Source organism: Cupressus sempervirens, chromosome 2 (assembly GCF_028749045.1).
Source record: "Cupressus sempervirens isolate cs-2001-9-10 chromosome 2, ASM2874904v1, whole genome shotgun sequence".
Lineage (NCBI taxonomy): Eukaryota > Viridiplantae > Streptophyta > Pinopsida > Cupressales > Cupressaceae > Cupressus > Cupressus sempervirens.
Window position 1 is genome coordinate 725,764,208 of NC_143119.1, and position 19,713 is coordinate 725,783,920.

General features: G+C 34.5%; 1 protein-coding gene across 1 annotated transcript in view; it reads right to left on the reverse strand.

The window, feature by feature from the left end:
• The window catches only part of PKL (chromatin remodeling factor CHD3 (PICKLE)), a 132,262-nt gene that overhangs the window by 72,889 nt on the left and 39,660 nt on the right, over positions 1-19,713 (reverse strand). The window contains exons 11-20 of the mRNA XM_089815178.1: positions 12,448-12,498; positions 12,241-12,340; positions 5,142-5,284; positions 4,958-5,061; positions 4,683-4,821; positions 4,375-4,544; positions 4,203-4,269; positions 3,369-3,491; positions 3,094-3,203; positions 2,912-2,993 (exon numbers count right to left, since the gene is read on the reverse strand). Coding sequence (XP_089671304.1) covers positions 2,912-2,993; positions 3,094-3,203; positions 3,369-3,491; positions 4,203-4,269; positions 4,375-4,544; positions 4,683-4,821; positions 4,958-5,061; positions 5,142-5,284; positions 12,241-12,340; positions 12,448-12,498 — 1,089 coding nt within the window. The remainder of the gene's footprint in view (positions 1-2,911; positions 2,994-3,093; positions 3,204-3,368; positions 3,492-4,202; positions 4,270-4,374; positions 4,545-4,682; positions 4,822-4,957; positions 5,062-5,141; positions 5,285-12,240; positions 12,341-12,447; positions 12,499-19,713) is intronic.

Below are 19,713 nucleotides of genomic sequence, written 5' to 3' on the forward strand. Positions count from 1 at the left end.
TAATATTATTTTTATAAATAATATGATGCCACCTCATAAGTATATCTACGTGCAAGTAGATAGATATAAATTATAATTATTCTCGATTTATAACCTTCAAATCTTTTTCCATATTTATTCATTTTTCTTGCTAAGAACCGAATGAACACTTGGTATATTTATTTGGCGTCCAAGAGCCAAGTCTCTTCTTTTTATGATACAGCTTTTTGGAAGCCAAAGAGACTTCGAATACTTCATATATTATGAAGTCAAGAGAGACCATGAACACAAAATATATCACCCGATTCCTTCTTCACAAATCAACCAAATACTTCTACAACTTTTTTTCATGATATCCCTGCTATATACCACCCGATTTCTAATGCATTTTCCTTGCAACAAATGCCTTTTTCATTGATTTTCGCTGAAAACGTGGTTGTGATTTACATTGAAAACCACGACTAAAGATTCATTCCATGGAGAAGCTGATTATTAGCACCCAGCAAGACTTCATCTTATTCCAGATTTCTACCATGTTATGTGGATCCAAATCCCAAGTATTGCAATATATTTTATAACAGTTATTACTGCAATCTGATTATTATAGCAGTTAGATACAAATCCAGATTATGAAGCAAATCATCCTTGTTTATAATATCACTGGTTAAGATTAATAAAGGCCAAGTATCCATGATATGATTTCATATTTTATTTATGGCATTGAAAGTCAAAATTAAATGATATTATTCTGCAATGCTTATAGCTACTTTTCTCAAATCACACGTGATAACCTGGTAACATATGATATTCTTATGAGGATCAATAGGACAGAGCCGATTGCTCTAAGATTCGAACACCTAGGACCACCGGTGTATAGCCATGGAAAAGGTGAAGAGGTGGGATGGAATCTGCAATGACATGAAAATAGAAGTCAAACATAACACAATAAACCTAAATTAATTTAATAGCTCATGCTCGTTCATATTATTGTTCACCTATTGTCAAATCGAGCGGTGGCGATCGGATCATTGTACCCATCAAAAAACCTTGGCCAAGGTCATTTTAAGGCATGTTTGCCATCTATGATCACTTGATGTCAGTACAGCCAGTTATTCAGACATGTTCGTCCATAACTGTGCAGACATTCTAAACATCGGAATGCTCAGTGGCTGGATTAAAAGTATCCCAAGCCTGATCCCGGGGTAGGGAGGGTCTTTCTATTCAATAAATTGCGTAGGGATAAATATGGTCCGAGGTTGGGAGGTTAAGCCTAAGTCAATGCTTCTCCTCTTACTGAAAGTAGAGGCTTGCACAAGCAAACAATGACTCACCGAATATTTCTTGTATGTTCTTCTTTCTTTTTCATGTTATGCATTTACGTTACATGTATGTTTCTTCTTTCTTTTTCATGTTATGCATTTACTTTACATGTATGTATATAAATTGTTATTATAGTTATTATAGTTGATCATTGTTACAGCGATTTCAGTTGATCAATGTTATAGTTATTTTAGTTGAGCCTTGTTATTTCAGTTAATCGTTGGTAGTTAAAAGCAGTTAATGTCTCATGAAAAGGAATTCATTATTAATTGTTCAATAATTAGTTGAGGAAAACTCTTTCTAGTTTGCCTTTATTTTGTTATGAAAATCCGTTTGTTACATAGTATATGTTCATTACAACTTTCATCTAAGACACAAACAGGTTTTCAATTGTGCTAGAAGAGAACAATCCAAAATCTAAATCGATCATTTAGGCTACAATACACGTCTTTAGTGACAAAGACCTTGAGTGGATTGTCAAGGGGGATAGAGAGGCCGAAGTTGTAGAATGGTACAGAAGGATAGGGCACAAGCATACATAGGCATGGGTTATGTTGATGAGGGTGGCATGGAGCCATACGCAGAGATTATGGCTATTGCATCTTCCAAGACCTAACCTAGATGCCTTTGACAGAGGGATGTAGACCCCTCTATTGCTTAAACTTGTAGTTATTTTTTAAAATTTGTTTAGAACATTTAATGTCATGGATTTCATATTCCATGAGTTAAGTATATATTTGACAACATTTATTGATCCAAGTGTGCTATTTCCTTCACCTACAATTTGTGTTTATAATTATGTGATCAATGTAAACTTGCCTGTATGATCAAAATTAGCTTCTATTTGATGATGTTATTCAGTCCTTAAGAGTTAATTAATAAAGAATGCATGAAACAAGTGTAAATCCTTAAAAATCTCTAAATTTCTCGGGTCTTTCACTTTGCTGAGTTCGCACCAAAAAAAAAAAATTTGCGAGTGCCAAGTCCCAAGTTGAACACCCTCATTCAGCTAGCGCTGAATTCAAGACTCAGAAATACAATATAACCATCAAGTGCTTCTTAAAATACCTAATTTGTATTTATGTTGGATCCCATTTAAATATAGAAGACAGTGAAGCTGCTCAAATGCTTAACCAAAAATTTATTTAATTGATTGACATCCAATTCCCCATCAATTAGTTCTATCACTAATGTCGACATCTATTAATGTCACTGTAAGACTTAATTATCAGACTTCTATGCTAAAACGACCAAAATAGAAGTTCCAAATAAGCAACAAACGGTTATGATGAGACCCCATTATAGAACAGAAGATCTTGAAATTACTCGAATTCTTTATAAGATAATGTATGGTTGAAACTTAAAAGACATTACAATCCTCCATCTATTATATTTATCATTCCTATGGCTACCTATAGGTAAATCAATATGGCTTTACAAGTTGAAATTGAAAAACCAAAATAGAGGTTTATAAGCCAAAAAAAGGAAAGAAGAGTACAACATAATCCTATATGTTAGTGTAAAATGTAGAAACGACCACGTCTCACGTGCAAGAAACAAAAATAAGGGGAAATGACAGCATCACAGATACTCCAGGGCTAGAACTGATTACCTTAAAAGCCTTTAGAAAACCATTCTCTTCTTCTTCATCTGCCACTGTCTCCTCACCAACAACTAGTGACCGGTCAAGCAATCTTTCAAAAAAACACATAACCCAAAAATCAGAAAGAATGGTATTGAGCAGTAAATCAAATTGCACGATTCATGGTTAGATGTGAATGCCATACAATCTACCTGTCTATAGCTGCATCATCATAATGAATTTGCCTGGCCTTCCCAGACTCGTCATTTTCATCAGCAAACAATTCTTTTGCTCCATAACGTAAGATATCATCCAGCTCTTCCTAAAAAAGGAGTTGGCTATTAGGAATATGAAAATCAGATTGCTTGTAAGAAGGCTACTTCAACTTGATTGTAAACATGCCATGGTTAAAAAATGTATGCAATCGCATTAATGCCATAAAAATAGACATTCATAATAAATGTGTATTTGCTTTGCTTCTAAATACCTGATTAAGAACTTGGGTTTTCAACCGTCCAACCACAAGGTGCTCAAGAATCATTTTCTTCTTTGTTAGCTGCATCATTCGCTCATCAATGGTTCCTCTATTAACAAGCCTAAAAATCATCACCTGTCAAGTGTGATCATCCAAATTCATTTTTGAGTCTCTAATAAAAAAAAGAGTATAAGTTTGAAGCAAAGTTGCACGGATACGGATACGAATACAAATACAGAAACTGTATTGGGTATGGATACGGCCATTTATTTAGACACCCAATATGGATATGGCTGGACACAACATTAATAAATAATACATATACATATATTTAACATAGTTTTCGAAGTTATTGTAGGAGATTTTCATTACTTCAAAAGTAATATTGACACATAAATGCGACATAAATATTTATAAGTTAATTCAACGCTTTACAATTTGTAAACACAGTAGAGTTGCATTAGAAGATAACCCAAAAACAGGTTGCTGAAATAGAAAAAAACATTTTATTTGTCTTTCTCGTCCAGTGGAGGCTTTTTTTAATACTATTTTTTTTTTTTTTTAATTTGCTTTAATATATTTTTTTTTAACATTAAAGGGAAGATCTACACCAAATCTTTAAAAAAAAAAAAAATCCCATAGCATTTGGTACAGTTGGAAAATCAAGTTTATTAGGCAGACATGGGTACAATATTCAATGTGTATCCGAGCAGTATTGGATACGTTTCCAAATTGGATACGGGGATACGTACGCCCAAGGAGGGACAGAGGAGTTTCCGGTAACTCTGGTTTGAAGAGGTAGATAGAGCTCAATACTTGTCAGTACAAGGAAAAATCAGTATATACCTTGTTTGTTTGTCCCAAGCGGTGAGCCCTAGCCATTGCTTGCAAGTCCGCATGTGGATTCCAATCACTGCATATAGTTTGAACAATGTGAAATACATTAATAAACTAAGAAGCCTACTATTATTGAAAAAATCAAATGACTCCCACTATCCATATATAATAAATACATTACCTGTCATAAATTATTACAGTATCTGCAGTTGCTAGGTTAATCCCCAGTCCACCAGCTCGTGTTGAAAGAATAAAACAGAATCTTGCAGAATTGGGTGCATTAAACCGGTCAATTCTTATTTGTCTCTCCACCCCACTTACAGATCCATCAATTCGTTCATAGCTCCATTTCTTCAATCAAATATAATGACATTAGAAAAAATGGCAACTGTTAACTCCAAATATCACAATTACAAGACCACTGAATAATAATAATAGCATAAAATCTCCTTGAGAAAAGCATTAAGCATAAGAGACTCAAATAAATACCTTATAACTGAGATAATCTTCTAATATGTCTAGCATGTGCTGAAATTGTGAATAAATTAGTACTCTATGCCCTTGTTCTTTGAGTTTAACCATCATTTTGTCTAATAAATATAGTTTACCAGAAGCCTCCAACAACTGCCTGCAACACAATAGGAAAAATTAAGAACCCTAAATGACAATCCACAAGCAGTGACAGTTTCCACCGTTAGAAACCTTGCACTTCTCTGATGCTAAGAGAAACAATTCAGAAAACAGGAATATAATCAAAAAAAGACCTGTAAGCTTCATGTGCATTGTTAATTACTGGCTCTGCTCCTTCTAACATGTAAGGATGTGCACAAACCTTCCGAAGTTCCATTACTACATTATTGAGGGAAATCTAAATCATAAAATCATATTAGATCATGACAAACTCATCCTACACAAACCATTGAAAACTTAAGAACATGTGGCACCGACCTGTGGACCACCACGGCGGGAAAGTACATGAAAGTTACGAGTAAGAATGGCCTTATAATATTCTTTCTGCATAGAGCTCAATTCAACACGTAGAATGAGTTCCTTTTTGGGTGGTAACTCTTTCATCACATCTTTCTTTACTCCTGCCAAAAATATCAGTTTTATAATAATTACTTGCAGGTTCCACAGACAATCTAGTTTACTGATTTCATCGGTACGTCTCAACTTTCAAAATCTTGTTCGAAGAGATTGTACAATGCAGTCTACTGATGACAGCATTATTAGTAAAGCAATTGAGATACTCCAAAGAAATAGGATAGAATGCCAAAACTAAAGCACAAAACAATAGGTCATACAGATACGTACATAACAGTCAATAAAGAAGACACTCGGTAAGATTGAAATTGCAATCCAAATAAATAATGTCATATGTCAGTAAAAAGTTTATTCATAGGGTGTATGAATTCAAAGACAATATGAACTCGTGGTTAAACTCTAGGGTATCTAAAGCTTTGTTAGGGTTCTCCAGTCCCCTTGAGAGACCATCAAAGTACCAAATGGGTTTGACTTCACTTACTATGCATCAATTTACCTTTGAACATATAAATTCCGAATCTTTATATGTCTTTAATAGTTAAATGATATGTCATACTGTAACTAAATTAAAAATAGTAGGCATTTGTTGAGACAAGCACACTATGTGTTGTATTTATAGCAAATCAGGAAGATGTTTGCACAAAAAGGGTCCATGTGATACAAACAATTAGTGCTGATGCCAGTGAATTTATCCACTCTAAAGAAGCATACACATCAATGCCAATGTGCTAGACAAGAACAATTTGAAGAAAAGATCAACGATAGACTTTGGAAGGGAAACACAACCATTGGAGGGAATTCACTACAATGTGGTGACAGTAGCAAGATCCCATACTGATAAACTTGACATACAGTTTTCATTGAGAATGGTCAAACATGTAAACAAGTTGTCAGAAGATGTGGTGAGACTCGTAACAATAGGCATATGCATCATGTACACCAAACATAGGCACATAATTAACCAAAACTATAGGGCATGTAACATGAATGTATTTGAATGTTTACTGTTCATTGAATCCAGCAAAATAACCTTCTTTTTCATGTTATAGCATAAGCTCATGGATACTAAGTTCAACATTATTTTCAAAGAGAAAAACAGAGGAAAGTGACATTACTCACTGATTGGGAATTCAAGAAAATGGAATTATCATCTCAACCTTCTGAGGGTATTCGAACTGTAAAACTGTGGAGCAATAATGCAAGAAGCATGAAAGGCAATAAGCTTGATTACAAGAAGCGGATACAAAGACCAGAAATAAGTTGTAAACTGAAGTTACATGATTCAACTGTAGTCACAAATTATAGAGAAATATTTTTGGAATACGCTTTCAAAATAGATACAATAAAAGCAAGATGAATTTAAATAAACCGTTCTTTGCACCTGGAAGTATGTTTGTGATTGCTAATATCACAAGAAATTTCAAAATTCTAAGCAAAACTATTGTGATTGATCCCAGTATTTCAGAGTCCCAAGTGAAGATGGACACATGATATAGAAATGCATATGCATAAGAGCTATTGTACATAAAGCCAATATTCCATGGTGAAATTAACATTAGCTCATGCTAGCCTACAGCCTTCAACCACATAAGTGAATGGACACTATGCTAGGTGCAGTTTTAAGAAATTTAACTAAGCAGTCGATAAGAGCTTGTGAATGACCAGGCTAGGATCCATTGATGTGGCAACACTGCTAAATGCATTCGATGTAAATCTGACATGGGAGAGCTTCATTAGATTTTACAATAAAATCAAAAAATAGGTAAACTTGTTCAATACAGAGAACAATCTGCTTTTATAATTGCTAATTCTCCAGTTGATAGAAAGGAAACTACTCTGATATACAAACAGGATTGGCAAGCAACTCGGGACAAGTCACCCTTATAAAGGCTAGTTACAAAGAAACGCAAGCCACAAGAAAGCCTCCCTAGCGATAACTATGAAAGAATTTGTCAACATTTGTGAAGGAAGAGATTCTTCTTAAGAAACAAACAAAATTTTATATTCCAATGTCTTCAATCTAAATGCTCTGAATAGCAAAGATAATTATTTCATCAGCTTATACTAGAAAGGAATTAGAAGTCTACTGCAAAGATTATGAAATACAGATGGATTGGCATAACGAATTACATCCAACTGAACTATAATTTTAGGATCAAACCATGGAAATAAAATGACCAGAAAAAGGAGGGCAGAATATATTAAGCATGTTCCCCCATGGGCCAAAAAGGCATTGCATACCTTCCTTGAAGACTTTTCAAATAACTGTAGTGACTATTGCACAGAAGTATGAAGTTATTGATTTACTTATGAGGATTACGGAAATAATGAAGTTAATTGATTTAATTTATGAGCTTTGTGGAAATAAGTAAGTTATTGATTAAATTATGAACTTTGTGGAAATAATTAAGTTATTGATTTAATTATGAGGTTTATTAAATAATGATGAATACGGAAATTAAAATTCAACGATGAATAGTGTTGGATACTAATGTAATTAACTAGATGATTATGTTAATTAAATGTTATTTTGAAATAAATGTAAGTATGGCTAATTTTGTCTTATGTCAGCAGATGCAGGAGTTATGTTTAATTTTGTCTTATGTCACCAGATGCAGGAGAAAGGAGGGAGAGTGTCATGGGGGTGGGGGGGGGGGGGAAGGAGAGTGCAGACGCATGGAAGGTTGGAATTGCCATCCAATCAAGAAACTATAGCTAAGTATCTTGATCACCAGGTCAATGAGTTACGGTTTTGTTAGCATTATTCTGCTATGGTGATGGTGGGTTTTGGATCTCATTTCACTATCTTATCTGATTAAAGAATTGATAATTCCTTGTAAATAAGAACGTTTCATTGAGATATTCCTGTATCAATTTAATGGTACAACCTTATCCCTCTCCCTGTTATATGTATGTATGTATGTATGTTGTGTGCATTGTATGCCAAATTTCATGTGCATATAGACAAATTCATAATAACTACATATATATAGTCATAAAACAGTAAAGTATTATGTCACATATCTACAATGAGTTTGAACATCTAAATACATGAACGTAAATATTAGCACTAAGTAAACTGAGGATGCATGCATTAAACGATATATATATATATATATATATATATATATATATATATATATATATATATAATTGTGTGTGAGTTTGGATATATTTATAACATTTGGACATTTATTGATATATTTGAAGGTAATATCTATCATCATATGCAAAAGTATTATGACAAGGAAGGTAACTCAGGTGTTTGTCTTTTATTGTTTTTTATCTTCATTACCGAAAACACTTTTTGCATCAGGAGACAGGGATTACCGAGATTGCATTGCATCTTAAGTTTCATCATTTGGTAATTTTGGTGTACCAAGCTACTAAGTGCATCATGTAGGCAATCAATAGCGTTTATAGAAACGAGCTGCTAATGGACTTACTTTATCGATCTGTGTCTCCATTGTTTTGAGTTGTATGAGTCTCAACTCGGTAATTGAAGTCTTTTCTAATTTCACTTTAATCAATTTAAGTCGGGCAAATCTTTCTTGAATAAGTTGATCTTCAACTACTGTTGTAAAATTATTGTGATTGCAAAAGTGTACATCCCAAAAGAATATAGATTCATGTTTATAATATATATAGAGGATCATCTTGCTGCTAAGAATATCATTGTAATTAACAAAGCAATCAAATATAGTTCTGACCAGCCAATATCGAATGGCACTCAGAAATCATCATAGATGCATATTGATATTAATGCTTATTGTTACCAATACAGAATCAATAAAAGGATATGAATACAGGGTAAAAGGAATGATTTCAATAGCTAATTATTAAAAGAAATAAGACCTTACCGTCAAGACCAATTCATCTCAATCTGCTGTTAGTGGGAACTTTAAGAAAATATAAGCAAAATCTAAGTTACCTGAATGCCGAAAGCATCATAGAGAAAATCTGTTCAGTTAATCTGCATTTCTACTGAATTGATATCATCAGTAAATCATTCTTAAAAGATGAAATTAGCCATACTTACATTTATTCCAATTTAATTATGCTAGCAATAGATTACCATTAAACATAATTGTTGCAATGTCAATGGAATCCTTGAAAGGGTAAATTTCACAGGTTGTAAGCCTGTGATAGGAAGTAATCAGATGGAGATTCCTGGTTAGCGGCAATTACTAAAAAGCTTACTAAGCTCCTACTCCTTAATCAAAAGCAAATAAGGTGAAGGCAGAAACGGGACATCCCCGTGGATTAATAAAAGTGTATATTTTCCTTATGCCAATGAACACTATATATGCCATGTTGGATAACAAGTCCTATTAAGGTTGGGGAAGACCAAAAGAGTCTCTTGGACTCATCATATGAATATGGTGGTAATATTGAAAGCATGAAGTACAATGCTTGCACATGTAAACCTTGGCCACGGTGATGCTATGCAATGGTATACTAACCATCAGTCACTTGAACTAGAAGTGCATGTCTAATGACCAAGGTCATTCTTATAGGCATGGGAATCTATAGGACATAACCGACTAAGACGGTTGTGGATTCTAAACACCAAGACTTGAATGGCAATAAGAGAAGATCCCATTTCTACACCTCTCATGTAGTGTCAGACCTCTTTTAAAAGGAAGCTGCGAGAGAATAAAAGGTCGAGACCAAAAGGTCAATGTTTAGGAGGTAAAACCTCTGATGATACTCTTCCTGTCTTGGATGACAATCAGGACCAATAGCAGAAAAAGGAACAAGGGTCAGACACTTCCACCCTCACAAGTTCTTTCATACCATGTATTGTAAGTTATTTCAGTTATTAAACTACGTTCTTTTCAAATTAAACAGTAACAGGAGTTAAACAGTAGTTAATTCCTTGTAATGTGAAGTTGTGTGTGTTTATAAACATATATATCACAAGGTTCGAATTCGAATTCGAATTCGTGTTCGACAACAATGAAATTCGGGTAGGATAAACAATTTAAAAACAAATTGTTATTAAATCCATCATAACTAGATTTAATTTTTTGTAAATATACATAATATTGTATTCAATTTAAATGCCTTACGAAAATTTAAAATGTATTTATTTTAGAATATTTTAAAATTTTATTCAAATATTATCAATATATAAATACTAAGTATCTTAAATTTTATATACTGAATATTAAAAAAATAATTAATTAAAATATTAACTTATAGATATATTTATTAAATAAAAACAAATTAAATAACGAATATACATGGTTTATAACATAAATATTAATTTAACTAAAAATTAAAATAAAAGCAAAAGTTCAAAATTATATCTATTAAAGGGGAGTCGACCTTAAACCAACACAAAAGCATAGAAGTTGTGCGTTGTTTCTTTAATCCATGACCTTATGTCCATGTCACTAATTTCATTTCCAAAGGATTCAGCCTGCTGGAGTGTGTTTTGTCATTTGCCACTTTTTGACATTGGAAAACATTTAAAAGTCCTCATCGTGAATGGCTCCAGAAGAATACATTCATGTCATTTCACACTGGGGCAGTTTAAAAAACACTTGCTGCTGAACATACTCACTCCGGTCAAACAGAAAAATCTCTGAGAAAAATGTTTTTAAAATAAATTTATTAAAAATAAACTATGCTCTCTGCTCATACAAATAAAGGGTAAATTTTAATGAAATTTTTAGACCTGATTTGGAGTTTGCTGAATTTTGAACTCCATGGCTGAAATTCGGCAAACCCTGTGACTGAGAGAGAGAGAGAGAGAGAGAGAGAGAGAGAGAGAGAGAGAGTGAGTGTACTATTATCTTCTATACTGAAGTTGGTTAAACAAATTTTGGAAGTTATCATGTTCATGTTAAATGGAAAACAGTTTCTTTCTGTTAAGTTGGTTATTTATGAAAAGTTTTATTTCCTACGATAGTGATCTGGAATCCATCAACTCATACTCACATGCTGAGGAATTCAAGGACACTTCTTCTCCTTGCTGTAGAATGTGATAGGAGCTTCACATGGTCCGCCTACCACTATTTGGGTCAGCTGAAAGATAACTTCACGTCTACATAACCTTATGACGGCTTCAATTTGCAACAAACTCCTGTCATTGGAACCTAAACTTCTGCTAAAAGTGTAGCAGTGAACTCGGAATGAATCTGCCTCACAATAAAGATTGGGTTTCTATCCGTTCTTTGTATTCCCAAGGGGTTTCATCCTTACAAATAGTTGTCACAGTTGCACCAGCAACTATGAAGAAATATTGAATAACAAGTAATCACATAACATGACAATAGAAGAGGACAGGCTTCCCTTTCTTAAATGTTGGGCGAACCTCCACTCCTCAATTTGGGATTAAAACTCACTTTAAATTTTATCTCTCCATATAAAGTCACTTTACTTTCATAGTGTCATTTTATAACATGAAGTATAATAATATTAAACCACATAAAACAATATTCTGTTTTCTTTATTTCTCCATCAAAATTAATGAAATGACCAGCAAAGCATCCATTTGTCATCTAATTAGCCTCGTGGGATGTGGAAAATAGGGTAATCACTCTGCTCGTGTGAGCACTGAGAAGAAAGGGACATTACAGCATTACGTAAAAAATTGTTTTCACAACAAAACTAATATTCGATACACATAACTAGAAACAGTCTGCTTGCAATGGGTACTTTCATTACTTACTGATAGATCACGGAATTCATAAGGCAAATATTCACATGGGATGTTTCTCTACAAGAATTTTACTTTGTCAACCTGACTCTACTATAAAAAATGAATTAACATTTTAATTCATTTTCAGGCTAGTAACAAATAACATTTAACTACTATTAGCAAAGCTCTCTTTTTAAAAAATTAAAATATGTGTATTAATTACTTTAAAAGGACACATTAATTCCCTCTGCAAATAAATGATGCTTGCTTCATAAAAAAATATTTTATTGGAATGCAATGAAATGTGTTCAAGAGATAGAGAAATGTAAAACAAGATACAGATATTCAACATACTTCGAAGAAGATGTGGTGCTAACATCTTATGCAATCTCCCAACTTGTTCTTCCTGACTAATATCTTTAAATTCCTGTTGAAATTCTTCCAAACTGCCAAACTGCAAAAATGTCAAGGTTGGATGAGAATAGTTTAATGTAGGATAGTGTAAAAGATCATTGTTCCTAATAAGAGCATCCAGTCATGGAAAATCAAGTATTCACTAACCTTCCCAGCATCCAGAAAGTGCATAAGCATGAAAAGCTCATCCAAGTTATTCTGAAAGCCACAAAAAACACTAAAATGTAAGTGGCACACAGACAGATGGTGAATATTTGATATGTATATAAGATAATCTAAAAAAAGGGAAAATGTTGACACAAATGGAAAAATCTACATAGTTGACTGCCTGGAATGTGCTCATCAGTTATTAAAGAACAAAGTATTGGGTAGATTATGCTCACATCACCCTCGAGTTGGCTATCTCTCATTCTCTGCGAGAAAGCAACTAAAAAGTATATATAGTATACATTTTTTTGTCTAAAGAAACCATACAAATGAATGAAGTTGACAAAAATGTACGATGGTCCACTAAAGTTGGGAAATGATGTCTGAAATGTCTATATAGTATATTTCTAAGTTTTGTTCCTTGTTGATATCTTATTCTTCAGAATATTATGATGATAATTTAAACAAGTAGTTGATCATCTCTGCCATGTGCATCCTGCAACTCTTCAAGGTTGTATTTTCTGTGCATATAGTGCTATTTCAGATATTATGTATACAACTATCCCTAGTTTACAGTTCATATTTTATTTGGGTGAAGATAATGCTCATCACCTCTTCACCTCTCCTTGTTGAAACTGCAGCTGCCTAACTGGCACAATCTTCAAGAGATGAACATCCACAATTCCTACAGAAGTGTATCTGGAGTATCATCAATCAGCCAAGTTTTGCAACCCTGCAAGTACTCATGAAATTTATTTTGAGATGAATACTTGCAGGTTTACCTCACGAGTCTGCAGGAACAATTCTCTAGTGTAACCTCACGAGGACTTTTTGGTGACTACTCAACTAATCCATCATGAAAATATGAAGCGGACATTCATTTTCCTTTTTTCTAACCATTTAAATTTGCAAAAAGAAAACCATGATGAACTGTCAAAAAAATCACCAAACATGTTGAATGGCCAAAATGCCAAAATGTATAGGTGTCATTCCAATTACAGCCCCTAACCGTTTACTTCTTCGGCCTAGACTTTCTACCTTCAGTGCACACAGTGCATACATCACTACCTTAGGCTCACCGTTAACTGTTTCATGATGCTGAAAAAACAAAACTGACTCAACATACCAGCACGACTTCAACTTGTTGCATTTTTTACTTGCCTAGAAGTGAAATTTATGATAACAATTTTCAAATCTAATTGCCATTGATTTATAACAGTTATCAGTTAGTTGTAATATTGCTATCAGGATTTAACTATATAGTTTTTAAGTCAAACTCATTGACCCGTGTTTCATGAGTAGTGATTCACACAAATCCATCTCTTGTGAGAATAAATGGAACACTTAGCACTCGTTGGATCTAGGTGATGCTCACAAAGGTGAAGCACCAGGACTTCCTGGGAGGTCACCCATCCCAATGCTACTCCAGCTTGAGCATGCTTAACTACAGAATTTCCTCCATCGTTAAACTCACTCTGCATACAACCGCATTTGCAAAACCTTTGCCAAGTGTTGTGCCTTATGAACCATTCATTAGAAAGCTCCTTAAGCTCGTCAATTGATAAGTAGGAAATACTTCCACAGCAAGTCAATTGTGACATTGCTATCAAAATTTGACTGTGTAATTTTTGAGTCAAACTCATTGACCCCATTCGCAAAACCTTCACCAAGTGTTGTGCCTTATGAACCATTCATTAGAAAGCCCTTTAAACATGGGTCAATGAGTTCAACTCAAAAACTACACAGTGAAATCCTGAGAGCAAAATAACAATTTGACTTGCTCTGGAAATATCTCCTACTTATCAGTTATCCAGCTAGCTATTGCATCCACTATCCAGCTCCACATGATGATGCATTTTTAGCCATCTAGCTATTGTAGCCACTCTCCGGCTCCAAATGATGATGCATTTGTAATCTATATATATTGAAGAATCAATTTTGATATAAAACACTTCCTCATGGATTTTCAGACTCATTTAATACAACAAATATTTACCAACAAATAGACTCATTTAATAGAAAAAATATATTTCTTTACAGTGATCCTTCTAATCATCTCTTACTACAACAAATATTTTACCAATTACTTTTCAATAATTGGTATAAGATCTTTGAAGATTAAGAATTTCAATTTTTGAAAAATTTTAAAGATTTTGGAAACACATTTCCTGGGCCATTTTCAACAGTCACTTTTTTGTAGAGGTCAAGTTTTCTCACTCGAAAAAAAAAAAAAAATTGTGTTTTCTCTTTTGCTGCATGGGCATCTTTTCCTTGATCAAAGCCATTCTCATGTTTTTAAAAACGTGCTTTCTTTGGAAGACCCTAGAACAACGGCTCAATCATTGGAACTTGCATCCATTTTTGTTGTTGTATTTTTGTTTCAAAGGGCTCTCGCTCCGCAAACAATGCCTTCTCTCTTCAACTCGAAGGCTTTTTCCTTGCTCAGTGCTATTTTTTTTGGAGCGACAACAATCATTTTTGCTATGTCCTCTACAACCTATACTTTTGTATGCAACTTATTGTTTTCTATTGATGACCCAATTTTGGTCGATTTCTCTGTCGTCAATGGGGCATTACGATTTTTTTGTTTGCAAATGGGACTATCTTATCTCCTTCGGCTCATGTTTTGACTTTGCACAAATATTTTTCATTTATTCATGGTCATCTAGGGTTTCTGTAACTTCCACTAGAGTTTTCACCCATTAGTTTAAGTCAAAAAAATATTTTGATTTCAAATTCTTGACAGATTTTTGGCATGTTTTTCTAAATTTGTCTCGAAATTTGTAACGATCAACTAATTTTTTGAAATTGTTACATGCATCTACCTCAGTTTTCTGCATTGGGATTCGTGTTCCAAATTTTGTGTTATTGCCTCTTCTTTGTTTTTTGTTTTTCGTGCATTGAGAAATTAGCAACATGAACCAACTTGACATTGGCAAGCAATCAAAGATTTAATCACCATGAATCGCCACTAGTGAAAGGTGTGCAATGTTGCTTCCCATCCTAACATGCATCACAAACTCCAGGCTGCTGTATCTGAATCTCTGGCAATCCAAGGACAAGTTCTTCCCAAGCAAGATGAGAGAGATCGTGCACATTTAAGTGCCCATACCACTAATGCCTAAGTGTGTTGACAAAAGACCGCTAAGCAACTGTAGCTAAGTTCCGAAAATTGCCAAAATCAGTAAGCTAAAGGTTTTTGGCTCTCTTGCTTTTGTTTGGATCCCTGATGTGACATGCACCAAGTTGGATGCCAAGAGTCGGAAATTCATGCTTGATGGATATAGCAGTCTTCACAATGCTTGTCACTTGATAGACACTGAGACATCTCGTCTCCTGTACAGTTGTGATGTAGTCTTTGATGAGCAACAAGGACCATTCATGCATGTTTCTCCTATTCCTGATCCGGCAGACCAACCTATGAAGGCTAATGATTTGGGAGTTTGGCTCCATTAGGTTCCCCTGATGGGAGAACTCCAGCAGCTCCTGCAACTCCAATTATACCAGTGATTCTTGTACAGACACCTTCGACTTCTCCTTTGGGATCACCTAGATATGCAGATGCTTCACCTAAATTTGATCCGGATTCTTCTGATGAGGAACCTGATCATAGAGCATCTCCTAATTCTATTGTTGGACATTCTCCTCTCCGGCCTAAGTGGTGGGCTAAGACACTTGCTGATCTTCGAGATGATGAGCTTGTTGATGGGAGAACTACTCGGAGCAAACCTACAATTAACTTTGCTTCGTGGCCAGCACTCATAGTGTATTTGAGGATGTTGGACTTCTCCTCTCTGGCCCAAGTGGTGGGCTAAGACACTTGTTGATCTTCGAGATGATGAGCTCGTTGACAAGAGCACTGCTCGAAAAAAGAGCAAACCTACAGTTAACTTTTCTCACAACATGTTTGAACCTCAAAACATATTCCGAGGCTAAAGGAATTTTGGAGTGGGAACAGGCTACGACATTTGAACAGCAACGCCTACTATAAAGAAAAACCCCTGGGTCCTTCTTGATCTTCCACCAAGGAAAAAACCCATTGGCTACAAATGGGTTTACAAAATCAAATACAAGTCTGATGGTACTTTGGATAAGCACAAAGCTCATTTAGTTGCAAAGGGCTTTTCTCAGCATCAGGGCATTAATTATTTGGAGACCTTTGCTCCTACTGCAAAGATGACCAAATCAAATTAGACATAGAAATGGCAACACAATTTGGTTGGAAGGTCCATGAGATGGGTGTCAAGAGTGCTTTCCTGAATGGTGACCTACAAGAAGAGGTCAACATGACGCAACCTCCTCGTTTCAAGGTTGCTAGCAAAGAACACTAGGTTCTTAGACTGGTGAAAGCTCTCTATGATTTGAAGTAAGCCCCTAGGTCATGGTACATAAAAATTGATAAGTACCTCAAATGATTAAGGCTTCGAGAGGAGTTCTTCATACTCAAATTTGTATATCAACACTACTGACAGTGACATCATCCTTTTGGTCATTTATGTGGATGATTTAATCATCACTTGAAGTTCGGCATCTTTGATTTCAGGGAATCAAACAGAGTTTATGCCAGTATTTTGATATGACTGACCTTGGGCTCATGCAATATTGCCTAGATGTTGAGGTTTGGCAACAATCTACTAGTATAGTCAGTTCTCAATCCAAATATGCCAGGGCTCTGTTAGACAAGTTTTGTATGCAAGATTGCAAGCCTACATCTACACCCATGGAGAAAGGTTTGATGTTATCAATCAAGTCTGATCCTCTTCCAGTTTATGATACTACATACAAGCAACTAGTAGGTAGCCTCATCTACCTCTCTGCTACTAGACCTGATATCAGCTTCGCAGTTAGCTACATCTCACGTTTTATGACAGCTCCTAAGACTGATCATTGGATGCCAACAAAGCGTGTGCTTTGTTATGTGAAGTGTACTACTGATTATGGACTTCTTTACTCTTGGAGTTCTAATCCTAAACTCATTGGATTCATAAATTCAGACTAAGCAGGTTTTGTTGATGATGAAAAAGAAAATCTTGGATATGTATTCCGTTTGGGTTCCAATGTCATCACATGAACCAATAAGAAGCAGTAGGCAGTTTCTCTCTCCTCTATAGAGGCTGAATATAAAGGGACAATTAAGGCAGGTTATGAAGTTGTTTGGCTTCATCAGATGCTTAGGGATTTGTTTGTTGATAACCAAGGTGTTATCAAGTTAGCTCGAAATCCAATCTCCCAAGAAAGAACCAAGCATGTGGATGTTCACTGTCACTACATACGGCAGCTGGTTGAAGACGGGACAACTGACTTGTAGTGGATTCCTACAGCGTATTAGACTGCAGACGTTCTCACCAAGCCTCTTTGTCTAGATAAGTTTGTCCAATTCAGAGGATAGTTTAGTGTTGTGGATAGATTAGCCATTTGGGGAGGGCATTACAATAATAGATAGTTGCTATTATCATTATTTATTATTTAATGGTTATCTATTGTAATCTCCTGTAAATATTAGAATGCTTCTAATATTTAGTTTCTTGTATCTAGAATAAGATGTTTTTATCATTATAATTGTTTCCTAAGGAAATATCATTCATTCTTTTGTATATATTGATCTCTTGAACATCGTTGATATCAAGCAAATATTTACCAATTACTTCATAATAATAACACCCAACAGAATGCCCAGACACACTGCTGTTGGAATGTTATGTTCCAAAATCTTTGATTAATTGTGGCTCATATGGGGCAAATATTCATCCTGAAAAAGTATACCAAAGTTGGAAAGACCACCATTAAATATCACATATTCCAGATTAAAAATTAGCAAAACTAAGAAAGGATTGTGCCCATATGTCTCCTGCTAAATCAAGATTAGAAAAGTTAGGTGTGGTATCTGTAATGGTAGGGGCATCCACAGAATAAGTAAAATTCATTGATTAGTGGGAGCTCAAAAACCATAGCAATAAAAATTGGAAGAGCAGGACAACCTGGACAAACTCAAAGTTAAAATTATCGGAGACAATCAGTCTAATTCCAGCAGTGCATCTGACTCATAAATTGAATATAACTGAAAAGGGTTATGTTACATCTAGATGAATACTCTAAGACACTAGGTGAACTAAAGAGAGCCTATTACATTGGCAAATGGAGTATATGGCATGCTAGAACTTGCATACTTAGTCCATTTTACTGAAATTGAGAAACCACTGATCAAGAAAAAGACAAAAATAAAAGTAAAATGATACAAGATTTAGTGCTCACAAATAGATGCAATGTGAAACAGTGTAACACAATCAGCAGATACCAACAAAAGGTCGCATCTAACACACATCAATTAATGAACATAATTCGAGAGTCCAGATAAAAAATCACGAAAAACAGGAATTGCCAAATGAAAAGATGCCAGCAAGAAATATTGATAAAAATCAGAGAGTGAAACAGTTGACAAATAAAGTATTAATGCATTTCAAATTTAAGCTTCCAAGGACATCTCAGATGACTTTTATAATGGGTGTGACTTTGGCAGTGGAAAACAATGTGTTAAAGCCTAATGGCAACATAAGAGGTACATAGATGCATTTTTTTTATGGTTGAGCACCAAATATACTGAGTTTGAATAATTGTGTTGCATTTATTCTAAAAACGTTCAATCATAATTTTCAAAAGTTGTCATAAAAGGTTGTTCCTCTGTGACAAGTCACAAAACATATACTCGAATTTAGATGAATCAATTCCAAGTTGTGCAATCATGTAAACATGCCATTCTATTGCTATTATTTGCATTCAGCTGTTCGATCATTCCTTGCATAGTTGTAAAGAACACCTTGCTAAATGTTCTTTCGAAATAACTACCAGTAGTAACAGCAGTTAAAAACCAGGACGAAAGACAAGAAGCAATCACAAGGTTCTGATGTAAACAGTAGGCCGTACTATTAAACAGAATTTTTTCATCAGGCTTGCTACTGTAGGAGAGAATCTCATCATCTGCTTGATGCAGATAAAATCACTAAAAGAAATAATTTAATAAAATGATAACTTACTCCAGATTGAGAAACTTCTGAAACAGCAAAATGACATCCCAAACTTCATCAATTACTATGCTTTCAAATTTGTTCATTTATCAATTCCATTATTAAATTTCTGAAGTTCAATACCAAATATAGTGTTTAAGCAGTCCAAATTTGGTTAAAATTTCAAAATGTCCCCTGGTCTAGTAGATATTCCATACCCAAACCTTTATTTATAGGACATTTCAAGGCCATCTCATAGTTTAAA